At 43.5% G+C, this 16,634-nt stretch overlaps 2 protein-coding genes across 3 annotated transcripts in view; one reads left to right on the forward strand and one right to left on the reverse strand.

Annotated features, from left to right (window-relative positions):
- glis2b (GLIS family zinc finger 2b) overlaps nucleotides 1-12,298 on the forward strand; it is a 31,299-nt gene extending 19,001 nt beyond the window's left edge. The window contains exons 2-7 of one of the 2 annotated variants that reach the window (XM_085271245.1): nucleotides 3,988-4,182; nucleotides 4,268-4,398; nucleotides 5,741-5,896; nucleotides 5,994-6,127; nucleotides 6,219-6,337; nucleotides 6,762-12,298. In XM_085271245.1, coding sequence (XP_085127371.1) covers nucleotides 4,005-4,182; nucleotides 4,268-4,398; nucleotides 5,741-5,896; nucleotides 5,994-6,127; nucleotides 6,219-6,337; nucleotides 6,762-7,504 — 1,461 coding nt within the window. In that variant the 5' untranslated portion in view covers nucleotides 3,988-4,004 and the 3' untranslated portion in view covers nucleotides 7,505-12,298. The remainder of the gene's footprint in view (nucleotides 1-3,987; nucleotides 4,183-4,267; nucleotides 4,399-5,740; nucleotides 5,897-5,993; nucleotides 6,128-6,218; nucleotides 6,338-6,761) is intronic. The other variant, XM_085271246.1, reaches the window with a different exon arrangement.
- Nucleotides 12,299-12,488: 190 nt separating this feature from the next.
- Nucleotides 12,489-16,268, reverse strand: pam16 (presequence translocase associated motor 16). Its single transcript, XM_085271250.1, has 5 exons — nucleotides 16,136-16,268; nucleotides 15,727-15,811; nucleotides 14,705-14,841; nucleotides 14,186-14,251; nucleotides 12,489-12,658 (listed from the first exon to the last, which is right to left on the reverse strand). Exons 1-5 carry the CDS (start codon nucleotides 16,136-16,138, stop codon nucleotides 12,569-12,571), a joined length of 381 nt encoding a protein of 126 aa, XP_085127376.1. The 5' UTR covers nucleotides 16,139-16,268; the 3' UTR covers nucleotides 12,489-12,568.
- Nucleotides 16,269-16,634: the final 366 nt, after the last annotated feature.

A 16,634-nucleotide genomic window follows, 5' to 3' on the forward strand; every position in this document is an offset into this window, starting at 1 on the left:
TGTATGCATGTGTGAGCAAGCATGTATATCAGAAAGAATCTGTGTGCATATGGTATACACTTTATAGACACTTAAAATAAGAAATTATAAAACTGCAACAGATGGAGAAGATGTTTGTGTAGAGAAGCACTGAATCCTAGGACTTTATGTTCAGAGGATAGCTTGGCTTAAACATTCAAAATTGTATGGCATAGACTGTATGTAAATGATAGTCCCTTTAGCTTTGTAGCTGCCACTCTAGCAATGAAAACATTTACATGGCAGGCTGGGATTATTAGCTGTCAGCTAATGCCAGCAACTTTGGTCAGCATACTGAATCTGTAGACCAGGGATGAGAAAGTCATTTTTAAGTGGGCCAGACCTGTGAAAGTCTCCTTTCTGTCAGTGTAAACAAGTTTAATTAATCCCCAAAATATCTTAATAAAAGAAAAAGAAGTGCAATTTTAATAAAACATCTCAGTCTTTCTACGTGATAAAGAAATGCTGCTCCTGAGAAAAGGAAAGAAATCGGTGTGCACAACTCTTTGGGCTTTGGGCTTACCGTCCAGTAGCACTGACTTCAATTGTGATGAAGTGTTTTGAAAGACTGATGAGAGATCACATCCCTTCTTCACTTCCTCCCACCATCGACTCACTTCAGTTTGCTTACCGGACTAATCGTTCCACAGACGATGCCATATCTCACCTGCTCCACACATCCCTGAGTCACCTGGACACTGGCAGAGGGAATTATGTTAGGATGCTGTTCGTGGACTACAGTTCAGCATTCAACACAATAATTCCCTCTAAGCTTTTCACCAAGTTGACGGATCTAGGACTCAGCTCATCACTGTGTCAGTGGATCCTCAACTTCCTCACAGACAGACCCCAATCAGTGAGGGTAGGAAAACAAGTCTCCCCCTCCATCTCACTCAGCACTGGAGTGCCTCAGGGCTGTGTTTTAAGCCCCCTGCTGTACTCACTGTACACTTATGACTGTGTAGCCACATCCGACACCACCTCCATTGTCAAGTTTGCTGACGACACTGCTGTTGTGGGCCTGATCTCCGACAACATCGAGACGGCCTACCTGGAGGAGATTAGGAACCTGGAGACCTGGTGCCAGGAGAATAACCTCCTCCTAAACATCAGCAAGACTAAGGAGCTGATCGTGGACTTCACTACAAAGCAGGCGAGGAATTACAAACCCCTCATCATCAGTGGCACGCCAGTGGAGAGAGTGGACAGTTTCCGATACCTGGGTGTCCACATCACTCAGGACCTGTCATGGTCCTGTCACATCAACACCCTGGTTAAGAAAGCCCGTCAGCGTCTCTTCTTCCTCAGAAGACTTAGAGATTTCCATCTGCCACTGAAGGTGCTCAAGAACTTCTACTCCTGCACCATCGAGAGCGTCCTGACGGCAAACATCTGCACCTGGTTTGGGAACAGCACCAAGCAGGACAGACGAGATCTGCAAAGGGTGGTGCGCTCGGCAGAACGCATCATTCAATCAGAGCTCCCTGACCTGCTGTCCATCTACACCAAGCGGTGCAAGTCCAAAGCTAGGAAGATTATGATGGACCTCTCCCATCCCAACAATGGACTCTTCTCACTGTTGAGGTCTGGGAAGCGCTTCCGCTCCCTTAAGGCCAAAACAGAGAGAATGAGGAGGAGCTTCTTCCCCCAGGCTATTCGGGCCCTGAACCAGGTGTAGGACTGGACTCTCCCAACACGTCACTATAAGACTGGACTCTCACACACGTCACCACACGCACCACCACACATTTCCTATAATCCTATAATTCCTATAATTTATAATCCTTATCTTTATAATCTCTTCTGCTATTTGCACATTCTTTACTGTAAATTCCTAAGTTAATTTGTAAATTTTTGTAGTAAATTGTAAATATTGTAAAACTTTTCTTCTGTCATTTAATGGTCGGGCATTGTACAGCTACAAGCATTTCACCCCCATGTCATACTGTGTATGGTTGTGTGTGTGTGACAAATAAAATTTGAATTTGAATTTGAAATTCTAAGACATGAATGTGGACAATTACAGAAAGAAGTAGTAGTTCTGGTAGCTTATTGGCCAGACTGCCCTGTAATATAAACCTGAAAGTTTTTATTAATTAACAGAAACAATCTTTTTTCAGCACTTTCTATAGTAGATAGTGTAAAACCAGGAACTTTCTGTCATTTAATTGTTTATTAATTAATCACTTTATTGTAGCCATGGCCATGCTGGAGTTCTGTCACTTAGAAAAGCTATAAAACGTAGATTTTCCCGAGCCGTTCTGTGGGTCAGATTGGTTTCTTTGCCGGGCTGATTCTGGCCCCTGGACCTTATGTTTGACATCCCTCACATAGACTGCATGGGTGACACAGATTTTTGCCAATTAATGCAAAATAACATACTGATAAACTGCCAGAATTTCACTCACTCAAACCCAAACGTGAGTAGGAAACAGTAGAATTAAAAATACTCCAGAACACATTTGGAACTCTAAAATTAAGCGTTTATCATAAAATGGGGGTGTACTGAGGTTTCTCACAGATGTCATGTGGATGACAGTTAGACATAATAGACGTGATACAGCCATCGGTTACTAGTGAAAAATATGTATTCCCTGACTGGATAGCAGTGGTTCCTGGAGGTTGCCTGCTCTCGGTGGGGGAAATCAGATTCAAAGAGGGCAATGTACCAAAAACTTCTTAGTGATTGCTTTGGTTGTTTGCAGATTACTAAAGTTACTGTAGTTTTTCACATATGTCTGCAAATAGTTGCTAACTACTAGCCGAGCAGTAGTACAATTTGGTAAAGTGAAATAAAAAAAGTGTTGCTAGAGTAAAAGCTGTGCCTCAGTGCAGCAGCCAGCTTGTTTCATAAGGTGCAACTTGGACTTTGAGGGCGAATGGTCTCCATTTATGCTTTCAGTACAGCTCAGAGTGTAGCTCGCCAACGTTTGTGGACAAGTCCATCACTTCCATTCAATCTATGACTGTAGTAATATGATAAAGACCAAACAACCTCAGGGTTTGGAGTGGGTGTGCAGGGTTTATCATAACTGATTTCAGCTCCGACAGCTTTCATACCCGGCCGCAGAGTCAGCACTCTTGATAAGTTTGTCTACACCTTCTTCCCAGTAGGCCACAGCAAAAAAACAAAAAAAACAGAGCAATGGCCACCACCGTATGGTGAACAGCAGGAGTTTACAGCTGTTGAATTACCTTAGTCTCCTTAGGACAGAAACTCTTTGTCCCTTACTGTACACCACCTACCTGTGGCCAGTCCAAGTTGCTATTGAGCTGCACACCAGGGAATTTAGAAAATGAACTGAAGCCACAAAAACTGTCTGGACCACGATAGAATTCCTAATTCATTTAGTCAAAAGAATGTGATTTTTTATTTAGGAAGTTATTGTTAAGGATTTGAACTCATAAATATAACAATGGGCTTCATGGAGGTGTCCAGTTCCTGAGTCATAATGAGAGTTAGAAGAAGAGTCATGCCCACAGCCCCCAGTCTGGGTCCAGAGGTCAGTGTTTTTAGAGGAGGGAGGAGATAAATGCAGTGGGTACAGCTGAACTTAAAGACCTTCAGGGTTTGGTCTCAAAGGTCTACGGTGTCTGAAGGTGCACGGTCTCAGGGGTGGGGGTGATGTGACGGAGCGAAAGAGTGGCCAAGGGGTGGAAAGAAGTCAGGCTAGTGGTGGGGGTGACCATCTGGATTGGATTGTAGACATTCCTCAGGATGAGTGTTCGTAAAGGTCGAAGAAAAAAAAGAAGAGGGGTCACTGGGCCCTCAGTGTGTGTGTGTGTGTGTGTCTGTGTGTTTATTATTCTTTGGCTCACTCGGTGTTTCAGTTTATGATTGTGGTCGGTTCGGCAATGTTTAAGGTATTTCTTCCCCAGTGGGATCGTGGAAAGGGAGATACTTTCAACAACATTTACGTGCGCAGTACTGCAGGTGTATATTAACGCCGAGCTTGCACGCACTTGCAGGAGGGAGGTCTGCGATCATGCTGTCGCTGGACGAGCCTCTGGACCTGAAGCTTCCTCGGAGGGCCAACGGGAAGGACAGAGGGGCGCGCAATCCTCCTCTCTCACCGCTGCACCCCAAACATGCTCGCCAGCTCCACATGGCAGATGATGGGACAGCAGTCATAGAGCCTGCCTCACCAGCATCTCCACACACAGGTGAGTAATAACAAACCACAACACAACTGTTTCTATGTTTAAGTGGACACACTGAGGCTAGTGTCCCTGTGTTGTGTTTTCATAGGCGTGCAGGTGGTCCCTCATGATCGAACAGACACTCCCACCCCCCCTGCAGTGGACCTGAGCATGTCTCCATCCTCCCGCCACACCCCAAGCTCTCCAGAAATGACCAACGGAAACTACATCCCTTCAGGCGTGAGTATATCAGAGCTCAAATTCACACACACACACACACACACTCTGACAAGCACACATAAGTGCTCCAAATCCACATTTTCTCATACTCTCATACTCTTTTCTTGTTGTTGTTAAAATGAACACCGTCTCTCACTGCAGCGGTGAGTGAGCACACTTTCCTGTCGACAGCTAGGAGTGAGTCAGCCTGCTAGGGTCAGCAAATCAGGAACAACATCGGGTTGTGTCACACTCACATAAGGGAATCAGGCTATGGAAAGGGTGGGAGGCCTCTGTGTGAGACAGAGTGGCAGAGTGAGGGGGTAAAGTCTTATCAAACACCTCTTGTGTCCCCAACAAATACCTTTGTCTGTGCAACTTGGACTCAGTGGCCCTGCTGGCATGATGTGTGTGTGTGTATGGATGTTGGTGTGTACATTTATAATCGGATTTAAGACATGCAGACCTCACGCTGCCTAATTCAATTCCCACGCAATTGAATTGAGGCATGCTGGCTGGGGCCATTCAGTCGCCCCACATCTTATTGAGTCTCACATCCCTCCAACCCAAACCCACCGCAGCACACACTTAACTTATCCCTGTGGACATAGATTGGAGACTATCAGTCTATTTTACCGTCACACCCAAAAATAAGACCTCTTACAAAGTAGCTCACACACTTTTTGCACACAGAGCTGCAGCTCAGTGCAGGGAAACGGCGTCATTTTATGAAATTTGTCACCTGCGCATTCTAACACTGAAGACTGTGATCTCTCTGTACGCCCTTTTTCTCCGTCTGTGCTCCCCTTGAAATCTCCGTGTACCTGTGTGGCTCTTTGTAAACGCAGCATTTCATCCTTCCCGTTCTCTCCTCGAGCTAAGATAAACTGTGTGTGTATGAGTGTGTGTGGGTGAGCTGGTGCATTAGATCTTTGAGCCCCAGCTGAGATCCAGCGAATCTTACATCTCTCATGCCGAGCTCAGGGATGTAGGGAGGTTTTGTAGTGCACAGCGGGAAACTACTAGAGGAAAAGTGGAAGGGATTTTTTTTGAAGGGAAGGACATGAATCTGCAGTTCAGTACTCCATTGATAAAAAGCGACACTTTTACTTTGTCAGTCAGTCCGTCCATCAGCACCTGTCTGCTTTTCCAATGCAGCGCACTCCACAGCTGGAAGTGCAACAGCTAGTACTAAACAGAAGGTTTCACCCTTATACGATCATAACTATGGACAGTGGCAGCTGAGTGTTATTTACATATATCCTTTCATTTTCTGGGTTTTATGATATACAGTAAAGCTTGTGCAGCAGTTTAATAACTCTGTTGCTGTTTTCCCTCTTTTTTTTTGGTTTGTTTTTACCAGAATTCTCATATCTCACAGGCCTTCCAGTTCTTTGTGCCAATAGGACATGGGACAGGACTTCACCTTCCATCCTCTATGTTCATTGGCCAGACTAGTGACAAGAGATCCTCTCCAGATCTTTCAGCAGATGAACAGCTAGCCTGTCGTTGGAAGAAGGTAAAGCTTTTTCTGATGCCCTTGCAGGGAAGTTTGAATCAAATCAAAACAACTGCATTGTCACAAGATTATATTCAAATGCTTTTCCCTCCCTTAGTGCCATCTGCTGTTTGACTCCCTGCAAGACCTGGTGGACCACGTTAACGACTTCCACGTCAAACCTGAAAAGGATTCTGGGTACTGCTGCCACTGGGAGGGCTGTGCTCGCAAAGGGAGAGGGTTTAATGCTAGGTGAGTTGAAAACGGTTCATTTTGTCTCTGAGGGGGGAAATTCAACAAGTGAGAAATAGATTTAAAGCTTTTTCGTTTGTGTGTGCCGCAGGTACAAAATGCTCATCCACATTCGCACTCACACTAATGAGAAACCCCATCGCTGTCCCACCTGCAACAAGAGCTTCTCGCGCCTGGAGAATCTCAAGATACACAACCGCTCACACACAGGTCAGTGGTCAGAGCCCAGTGAGTACTGACGGATATCTGAGGCAGTGTTTGCTATACAATTAAACTGTAAAGTAAAAATTAATAAGGAAGTTCTTTATAATAGTCAGCTTGTGTTTTTGATGGCTTCTATCGAGTCATATTAAATAAAACATGACATTTTGTAAATGGCGATCTCCATTAGAGTAAGAAAGCAGGCTAAACCGAGCTGTGCTCATTGGCTGACTTGTGATTGGAGAGTCAATAGATAACAGCTGTTTGGTTTCAAAAAACTAAGACGATGACTGCAAAAACATTCAGCTTGAGGCTGTGAAATCCTTCATATAAAGTCTCTACTTAATTCCTACAAAGGCTTTTGTTTTTGTGGAGTAGATTTTTAAGATTTTCTGAATGAATCTAAACATCTGTATCATCTCTCCCCCTGCAGGTGAAAAGCCCTACATTTGTCCGTATGAGGGTTGCAACAAGCGCTACTCCAACTCCAGCGACCGCTTCAAACACACACGCACGCACTATGTGGACAAGCCCTACTACTGCAAGATGGTGGGCTGCTTGAAGCGCTACACAGATCCCAGCTCTCTCCGCAAGCACATCAAAGCCCACGGCCACTTTGTGACTCAGGAGCAGGGCTCCTCAGGTGGAGTGGGCTCCCTGTTAAAGGGAAGTCAGAGCGGGGGGTTTACTAGTGGTGGTGGGAAAGATTCAGAGTTGTCCTATGTGAGTGGAGCCCACATTATAATCCCAGGGGCAGCGGCTGCTCTCCTGGGAGGCCATGCTCTGCAGGGCCTGGGTGGAAGCCTGCCCCTGTCCCCACTCAGTTCTCGGCCCCTGGACCTCAGCACACTGGGCTGTGCCAACTCCCCTCCTGGCAGCTTGGGAGCAACATCCATCCTCTCTTTCAACGGCTCCCCGCTGGGTCTCACAAAGTCCCATCTTCTCTCCCCCGCGTTTCCCTCCTCGGCCCTGGGCCTGCCGATGGTGCCGGTTCTGGGGCCCGCATCCGAGTGCGGGGCCCAGAACCACCATGCAAAGAAGGGCAAAGGAGAGGAGGCAGAGAATGAGGTGACTGGGGGGGCCCTGAACCTCTCCACAGGAGGGTCTCATGATCCTTTGTCCTGGGTCGTCATCCCCCCAGGCACTGTGGTGCTCAAGCCAGCTGTGGTCAACTGATACACACACACACACACACACACACACACACACACACACACGTTTTACTAACACACATTCCAGAAGAGCTCAGGGGGTCGGGCTGGGAGGGTCAATGCCATAGTGAGGGTCTGGGCAGTCAAAGGTGATAGGGATTGGCTCGCACAATCAAATCCAGGCAATGCATTGGGATAGAGACACTTAAAGAATAAAAGCATACTTATCAAATCGGCAATCAGCAAAACAAGTGAAAATACTACACCTCACAAGAATGAGCGTGCAACGGAAGGCTATCGCATTGTTGGCAAAAAACTAAACTTGAGGCCCAAATGCTCTGTTCAGGAAACTTGTATGGCTAAGGCCTTACAACAGGCTCCTCTTTCCTCTCTTATTTTATACTCTACTCATTCCTGTTTGCTGTTTCTATGGACAAGGACCATGAAAGTGACAGTCTTAGTGCTCTGTGTTCTTACAAAAGTCCTCCTTCATTGACAAGTATTTATAAGACTGTACTTTGACAGTGTGCCTCCAGCTTCGCAGTGAGATACACACACACACACACACACACACACACACACACACACACAAAATAAGTGACGCGCTCACATTTAGGCAAACAGGGGGATTCTCAAATCACTTTAAAGTTTTGACCTATTTCTCGCAGGACGCTGTGATTAATATGATCCAGACAAGCTTGCCAAACCAAAGCAAGTGAACTCAAATGTATTTGTGCGGGGTGACGAGACCATTAAACACAGCGAATAATAGCGTCAACTGGCTATAGTATCGAAACCTCAAAACTGCTGCTAACTATTGACAATCTGTCCCCAGTTTGGGGAGAGGGTGACCAACACAGACCAGCCTAGTCCACCAGAATGTGTACGAGGTGTGCAGACTAGGGGCTTTTAGGGGCACGGAGCAAACTGAGGACATAACATAGACAAACGGTGTTACATCACCTGGCAATCACCAATCGATTTTCAAGTGAGATTTAAGGCACTGTGGTGTAGCCGACACCCTCCAACCCCCCTCCTAGTAGGACGTGACACACACGACATCCTGCTTGCCTTTTACAGAACTAGCACTGTTTTTTTCTCTTGGATTGTCCAGCTGCGTTCTCGTAATTGAATCAACACGGCCATCTTGCGTATGAAAGGGCCACTGTGGCGATAAACACTACTGTCTTGTATTTTTTTTTTTTTTTAAGTAACCCGACCCAAAACCAGCTGTGAAAAACAGGTGGTCGTCCAGTCGAGGTCCAACCCGGAGCCGTCGGTCGAATATTTGTCCTGAGTTCAACAAGTTTTCACGCTGTGCCAAAAGTACCTGGAAAACTGCAAGCGGGATGTTCACATTGTGCCACAGAGGAGGGGTGGAGGTGTGTTTGGGCGGGGGGGTGTTGTGCACTCAGTGCCACATACAGCTGGACTGAATATGAAGCCACACTATTGCAAACTGCCTCAATTTACTCTGTCCAAAGGGGCAAAAATGGACAAAACAACAACAAAAAAAGACTCATTTAACTTCTGGGAAACTTCTCATGGTTTGATAAAGCTGTCGACATGCACTTATCACAAACTATATCCCTTGTGTGTTCTTATGAAATGTTACACGGTTCTTTGATCAGTTGTTTTGCTCTCAGTCCGGTTTTTTTTCCTGCTGTGGGTCCTTCCAGACGCCTGTCGCTCAGTAATTGTCCGTGACACTGACTTTGATTGCTGCGTGCACAGAAGAGAGAGGTCGAGGAGCGGGAGAGGAGGATCATAACACAAGGAACATTCCCTCAAGAGACTGACATAAACCCCAGCCCTCCTCTCTCTTCACTCCTCCATCTCTCCCCTCTCCTTCCGCTTCATTGGCTGTCTCCTTTTTTCATCACTTTATCCAAGGGGGCGATACATTTAGTTATTGCTGTTTCGTGTTTTTTTTCTCTCTCTTTTTGTTTTGCTGTTGTTCAGACGAGACATTTTTTCTAATGTTGAAGATGCTTCTTGTGTTCTGTCATGGCTTCTCTGCAAATCAGCTTTCTGCTGTCGAGGATGAGTCTTTCGAGAGGTCGAAGAGTCGAAGAGAGGGAGAGCTTTGGTTGGTTTTCCAGCAGCAGTGGTCCCCAATCTGACATCTGGGAGACAAAAGGGATATTATTATAAATCTGAAGGGTCGGGTAATAATTTTTAAAAACTTTAAAAATGCTTCAGTAGATCAGTGGATGACACTAAGTCTGTTTGCCAGCCCGTTATTTTGCCATTAGACCTATATGTGAATAATCTTTAGTCTTTCTAGAATAATGAATCCAGTGTGATTCTTTTGCCCCTCAGGATCATTTTAATAATTCAAGTGATCTCTATCATCTAGTGCTGCCATCCACCCATCCATCCTCTTCAGGATTAGTAGGGGTGCTGGCGTGTATCCCAGCTTTTACTGGGCAAAAGGACAGCTCACCAGTCTGTCACAGGGCTAACAGAGAGACAGACCACTGTTCACACCTATGGCCAATTTTTTCCATTGTAGTATATTATCATGTACTTTAACACACTGCCTTTCCCGAGCGTAACCTCACAGAGACAGTTAAGTCCTCAGTGTGGTTTCCTATACAGTGTCACAAACTCCTTAACTCTTCCCCCTTGGATGCCTTCTATGGGTAACCTTTGTTTCTCTTTGATCTGAGTCTTTTCTGTCATATTGCAGATCTGCTTCCAGAGCAAAATGACTGGGTTTGAATCAGAAGTGAGCTCTGCCTATACAGCTTACCAAGGCTACCCTTGGAAAAAAACATAGAACCTGCTCTAATGATCGTCAAACAACGTCTTTATTGATATGTAAAGGGCGACGCTGTTAAATTTCTTAAAGAGTTAAAATGAAACCGTGTTGTAAGGAACGGTATCAGTGTTTGGGGGATCTGCTGAACATATATTAAGACTAAGACCATACACTGTGCAAAAAGACAAGGTGGCAGACGCAGTGATCTGTAATCTGTTCAGTAGGTTTGGGTTCAAATGAATGATGTGTGCAATTTTCATGCAGAACAAACAAGAGGCAGCACTTCCAAAACTTTACAGATTCTACCAAAACCTGGCAACCCTGATTTCGAGGCCATAACTGCAGATTTGATCCCTTTTGTCTTAAGCCAAAAGGTTGGAACCACTGCTTTGACATTACAGTCCTCCAAGACAAACACACCGGTGTGTGCCACTGAGGGAGTGTGAGCATAATAAATGTCTTTATTGAGAGAGTATCCGAAACAAAAAAACAACAAAAAGGAAAACATCTGACTGTGAAATGTTGGGCAGCACTGAGAGAGCGTGAGAGCAAAGAGAAAGGCTTGGCTGAATGAATAAATGAATAGACAAGGGACGGGGAGAGATGAGAGCAGAGGCTGTATGCCAGTGGAGGATGGCTGTGCAGCGCAGCCACTCTCCATCTGGCCACCTACCCCAGCAAACGGCCCTCTCAGCTCTGAAGTCGCTGTGCTGTGCCCAATGTGGCAGCCACTCAGAGGCATACCAGCCTGCAGAAAACTAGGCCACTGAACTCTAGCTGCCCTCTGGGCTTTTTTCTTTCTTTTTTTTTTATAGATTAAACCTACAGGCTCAACTCCCCCACCTCCCGGCCAAAAAGCTTTTCTTGTTTTGACAGGGATAGTAAAAAGGCCACTTTCACAGCAAACAAAAGAAGTATAAACCCCCGTGCCTGAGTTTGTGCTGCCCACAGGTCCACCAGGATTCACAGCCTACCTGTGTCTCTGCCTCAGTAATTTTGTTAGTCATTATTATCTCAGAGACCCCCCCCCCCCCCCCCCAAAAACACCACACACACACCATTGGCCTGTCTTTGGAGTCCGGGTGGGCATTGAATTGAAAAGAATTTCTCGCTCTTTGAGTGGACAATCCTGGCGTGTGATGTCACCAAAACAGGTGTTAAGTAGGCTAGACACGGTTTCCATGGCAACAGTGAAACCCACAGATGCTGCGGCTCTCCTCTTCCTCCTCCACCTCCCCTGTCTGTCTCTTCCTCTTGCTGGTCGAAGCCAGGGACAGAGACTCTGCGTGGCTGCAGAAGTCTGAACGATACTGACACGGATCCTTCCAGGGTCCACCCATCTTTAATATTAAATAAGCTGTACGATCCATTAACCCTTTGAGCTCAGCCTGTAATAAACCGCCCCCCTCCCCCCTTTATAGCGAGTGTAGATAAGGTGATGCTGTCACGTCTTTTCTCAGCGTAGTGCGTTATTCGTCGGTTGTTTTTGGGAACAAAGTCATTGTAAAAAGTCATTCGGAGTCGCTAAAATGTCTGAATTCTAAAATCTTATTTTTCATATAGCATAAAAAGAAAAAGTGGTACGCGTTCCTGCAGATTTTAACACTTCACGTTGAGACGCGTGGAGCTGAAATCCAGGGCAAAAAGCTGTCAGCGAGTCGGGTCAGGGTAAAAGGGGTGCCGCTGACCGAAAGCGCTACGGCGTTGCACAAAGGGTTAATGATAAGACTAAGGCCACGCAAGGCCTGTTCCAAGTTCTGTTTTTTTGCACATTTGTGAGATATTATGTCAGTATTTTAATTTTTCCAAGTGCCTTTTTATTATTATAGGTAAATATAGAAGTTATACACTATGAAAAAGAAAATGATTATATGAAAATATATTTTTTTTTTCCTGGCGTCATGTTCTATGGTCGAACATGCAGAATTTTAGAGTTGTAAAAGTCTCCAATTGGTACAACATAGCGGCGTGCTCCTGTTTTAGAGGAATTTTATTACGATATTGATAATAATGTCAATGAAAACAAAAAAATGTTTAATAAAGCTGCATTTGATACTTCTGTGTGCATTTTCATTTCTATCTCACATATACATTAAAACAGGTGAAAACCCACCCAGAATAACCTGATTAACATTCAACTCGATGCAGTTAAATTCAGCACATAAGCTAAAATTGTATGTTTAGAATTATAGTTTCCTTTTTTGCACCTCATTGCTTGGAAAAAAAAGTGTCACAAAGTCAAAACTAGAGAAAAGGAGAAGACTTTTAATTGGGTTATAATTTACAGAGGATGGGGAGAGGAAAGACCGGGCATCGCTTTGTCCTTCATGTTTCCGTGTTCTGCTGTGATTGCTGCTTTTCTTCTTTTTTCTGTATACTTAGTTCCTCGTCCAGACGCTCTTTTGCTCGCACCACCTACACACAAACAATAACAGTGATGACAAAGAGAAAGAGGTGACTTCAATGTTTTTAAAATACAAATTAGTCACAGTAAAGAGGAAGTACAGAGCAACTGACTGAACGTCAAACATTACTCATTACAAAGAGTCGACTCCACCCACGTGTTACTTGATATTCAATGAGAAGACTAAAATAGGAGTGAGAAGTTTGTATTTGCACATCTGTCATAGAAACTATCAGGCTGGTCCTGAGAGCGAAAAAAACACTGAGCTTTCAAACATGGACTTTGGTCCGATCTGACCAGTCAGCCAGTGAAATCTGCCCCACAGTGACTTTTCTGTCTTTAGCCTGTGGCAATTCTTTTTTTCTTGTGAACATAGTGGAGTTTTTAAATCAAGTTGCCACTACAACCGTTTGCATCGTAACTGGAACGGACACATTTTGATGCCTTCAAGTTAAAAATTCAGAGAAAATAAGCAAAGATAGATCGATATTATCTATCTTTTGCATGTTAATCTAGAAATTTTAAAAGTTTAGGGAACAGAAAAATAGAAGATAAAAGTTTTGGAAGTTACAAGTACACAAAAAACCAAAAACAAAAAAATGAGGAAGAGGGAAAATACTTTCCCACACAGCACTGTGCGCTCACCATGGAGAGGATTCACTCAATGTGAATGATTAATATAGTAAACAGTGTATTTATAATTTAATTAAAAAATATATTAAAACAGGTATTTTGAACACAAACAGCATCTCTGAGAATAAACAGTTTCTGAGGGAATCTGTCAGCATCAGAGTCATTTAACATCATCACTCTTTAGTTCAGTCTGATCAGACTGGTTAGTTTTCCCTCAGGAACTAAACAGCTCGTATGACCAGTTAACTTTGTATTGTGGAAGAAGGCAGGGCACTGAAACCTGCAACCGTCACATGATCTGTGCTACATGATCAACATGAACTACTTTATTCTGCTGAGTGTTTTCCCCAAGCAAAGTGTGAATGAGCGGAAATTCAACACAAAGAGCAAAGTTATGGTTTTGGTGTATTTCTATCATTTCCACCATTATGAGCAAATGCCAACTCTGATGTTGTGCCACTTTAAATTGACATGATATATATCTTTTATTTCGATACTTCCTCAGTTCTCAGACACATCTGACCAATAAGTGGAGCGAATGTTCTCAGCCTCTTGGTAGAGATTCCTTTTGGTTTGTTTGGATTCGTCGTTGCATCATCAGAACCCAAGAGAACAGCAAAAAAAGGGTGAAAATGCCTTTTGCAACAGTTTAAAAAACCTTTTAGAACAGCTAGTTCTGTCTTCACAATATCTGGCAGAAGAAAGATCTGAGTTTGAGACTCAAAACTCTGACACCTACAGGTATAAAATTGTACTTTTTAATTATTTATTTATTTTTTGGTGCTGATTTCATCTTTAGACAAGCAAAAACAATGTACCAATTTTTATGTTCATGCTGCCTTAACTGTACACATTTAAAAAAAATGTCTGGAAAGTGAAAGTGAATGCACGTTTAGAGCACTTACTTTTGACTGTAGGTAAAAGGAACCGCCCACTGACTTGTCATTGACTTTAAAAAGGTGCTCGTAGTTCTGGTGAAGAGAAATGCTTCAGTGTTAGTATTCTAGTGACAGCATCTGACTCCATTTAATTATTCCCAGCAGAAACACACACTTTTTAACCAAATATTCTATCAAATCACATCAGTGACATGACATCAGAGATTCAGAAGTAAAAGAAAAGTACTTCAGCTTGCCATGTATTGTTGATGGGAATTGTCATGTAAAATATACCCGATGTTAGTGTTCTAGTGTTAAGCAAACGCTAAAAAAAAAATTCCATTACTTGATGACCACTTTAGAGATGGTTTACCTTCCATGCAGTCTTTGACGGTAAACTAACCAAACTACTGTATTTGTTTTAATAACTGTGTAAGAGTAAAAAGCTTCCACATCAGATGGTATTTAAAAAAAAAAAAGCTTCTAAGATCTCCAGACCAATTTCAACCTTAAAAGGATCTAAAAGGATCACTAGTGTGACTGTACCTTCTGAATCTCTTCAGGGCTAAGTTTGGAGATATTGAGGATCTGCTGGGCCTCTTGCAAACTAATTCCAGTGATGCTGGAGGCTGCGGCCGACTCCTGACCCGAACGGCCCCTGGCCTGCGCTGCAGCTTGACTGGCTGTGTAGCAAAACACAACAAAAACAAATGTGATTCACATGCACACAGACACACATACACCTACAGTACCTGCCACTTGGGTACATTAGTTCCCATTAATTAACGCCAGGATCTATCTAATCAGCCAATTACATGGCAACAACTCAATGCACTGAGACATGCAGATGTGGTCAAGATGACATGCTGAAGTTCAAATATTGCATGCTGATCTACTATGATTTTCGCACATAACCATACGTAGGGTTTACGGAGAATGTTAAAAAATGAGAAAATATCCAGGCTGATGTCTAGGTGAAAGTACTTGGCTGATGCCCGAGGCCATCAACATTGAGAATGGGAAGACTGCTTTGAGCTGACAGGAAAGCAACAGTAATTCAAAGAATCACTCATTAGATCTAAGGTAGGCAGAGGACACATCAAAGCTTGAAGCAGGTGAGCTACAGCAGCAGAAGACAACACCGGCTGCTAATTTAGTATTGTTGCTGACCATGTCCATCCCTCCCTGCTTCCAACAGTCCTCAGATCTAAATCCAATAGAGAACTGATCTGAGGAATATTTACAGCAGCTTCGTGAACCTATGCCATGAAGAATTAAAGGCAGACATGAGGCCAGTGAACATGTAATGGTGATTAAAAAAAAAAAATGCTGATCAGACTTGTGACTTTGTGTGCAACATTTGTCTGAAAATTACAAAATGTGCTTCTAAGGTAACTAAAACTATAATGGTGTGCACAATTTACCTTACAGCCAGGGTGTGGCCCTATATTACTGAAAGTAAACTGATACTTCTTATATTACCTTATGCCAGGTGTTAAACTAGGTTAGTACTTTGTAACAATGTATTCTGCGCAAGAATCGAATAATCGACTAACTCCGGGTCATACCTGCGTATTCTTGTCGCAAAGCACGAGCGAATGCACGTCCCACCACCTGAACTCCCATCACCACGATTTGTGCGAGATATTTAGCCTACAACAGGAGAAAAAAAAAACATCAGGAATGACGGAGTTAATCACAAAAAACACCCAGAAGTGACTTTACAGTCAACAACACCTGCATTACATCTGTAAACAGCGACACGCTTTCCACACACGTCTACATCCTTTCTGGATGTGACTTTACTAAAAACTGTTTAAATTTAACCCTAAATCAAATTAAAGCCCTCTCAGTGAAGAGGAGGCACAGCTGTCTTACGTCTTATGTGCGACAAACACACAAGGGAAGCTTCCGGAATAACCGCAGTCTCTAACAGTGTTGGCACATTAACACAAAAAGTATCAAATGTACTCTTACCATGATATAATAATAACAACAATAATAATATTAATAAAGCTTCAGCTAACAGCACGTCTCTTCTGTTTTCACATGCACGCTGAAGGTTACAGACAGGTCAGAGTTCAAGGAAGAGTCGACAATATCAAATTGAAGACGGCTCGGCTGGACGGAGAAAAATTGAACACTGACACCTGCTGGTCGGGAAGTCAAAGTGCAGTTTTCATTCAAAACAGTAAGACGATAAAATTAAACGAGTATACATGACTAAACTCTACTGATTAAAATAAATATGTTGGTAAATGTTCCTTGACACTGTATAATTAGCAATAAAAGAATTCAATAACTTAAGTGCTAAAAAAATAACTGTATGTTGAAAAACGCAGCTTATAAACTGTTTGACTCACAAGAAAAAATGGTGATGTGAATTAACACAGGACGGAAAAAGTCAGGCCAAACAAAATAAAGTACATATGAAGTTATAATGAACTGAAGCTGCAAATACAGTTTAACTGCAGCT

This window comes from Mchenga conophoros, linkage group LG4 (genome assembly GCF_057382185.1).
Source record: "Mchenga conophoros isolate Kocher_MC1m ecotype Shallow Benthic linkage group LG4, M_conophoros_male_GT1.1, whole genome shotgun sequence".
In the NCBI taxonomy this organism is placed as follows: domain Eukaryota; kingdom Metazoa; phylum Chordata; class Actinopteri; order Cichliformes; family Cichlidae; genus Mchenga; species Mchenga conophoros.

Bases quoted from the DNA above. Each gene is read 5' to 3' on its own strand.
- pam16 (XM_085271250.1), bottom strand. The intron at 14,842-15,726 runs GTATGACCCGGA...TTTGCTACACAG, and splicing joins TTTGCGACAAGAATACGCAG to CCAGTCAAGCTGCAGCGCAG. The intron at 12,659-14,185 runs GTAAGTGCTCTA...GTTTGTGTGTAG, and splicing joins CCTTTTACCTACAGTCAAAA to GTGGTGCGAGCAAAAGAGCG.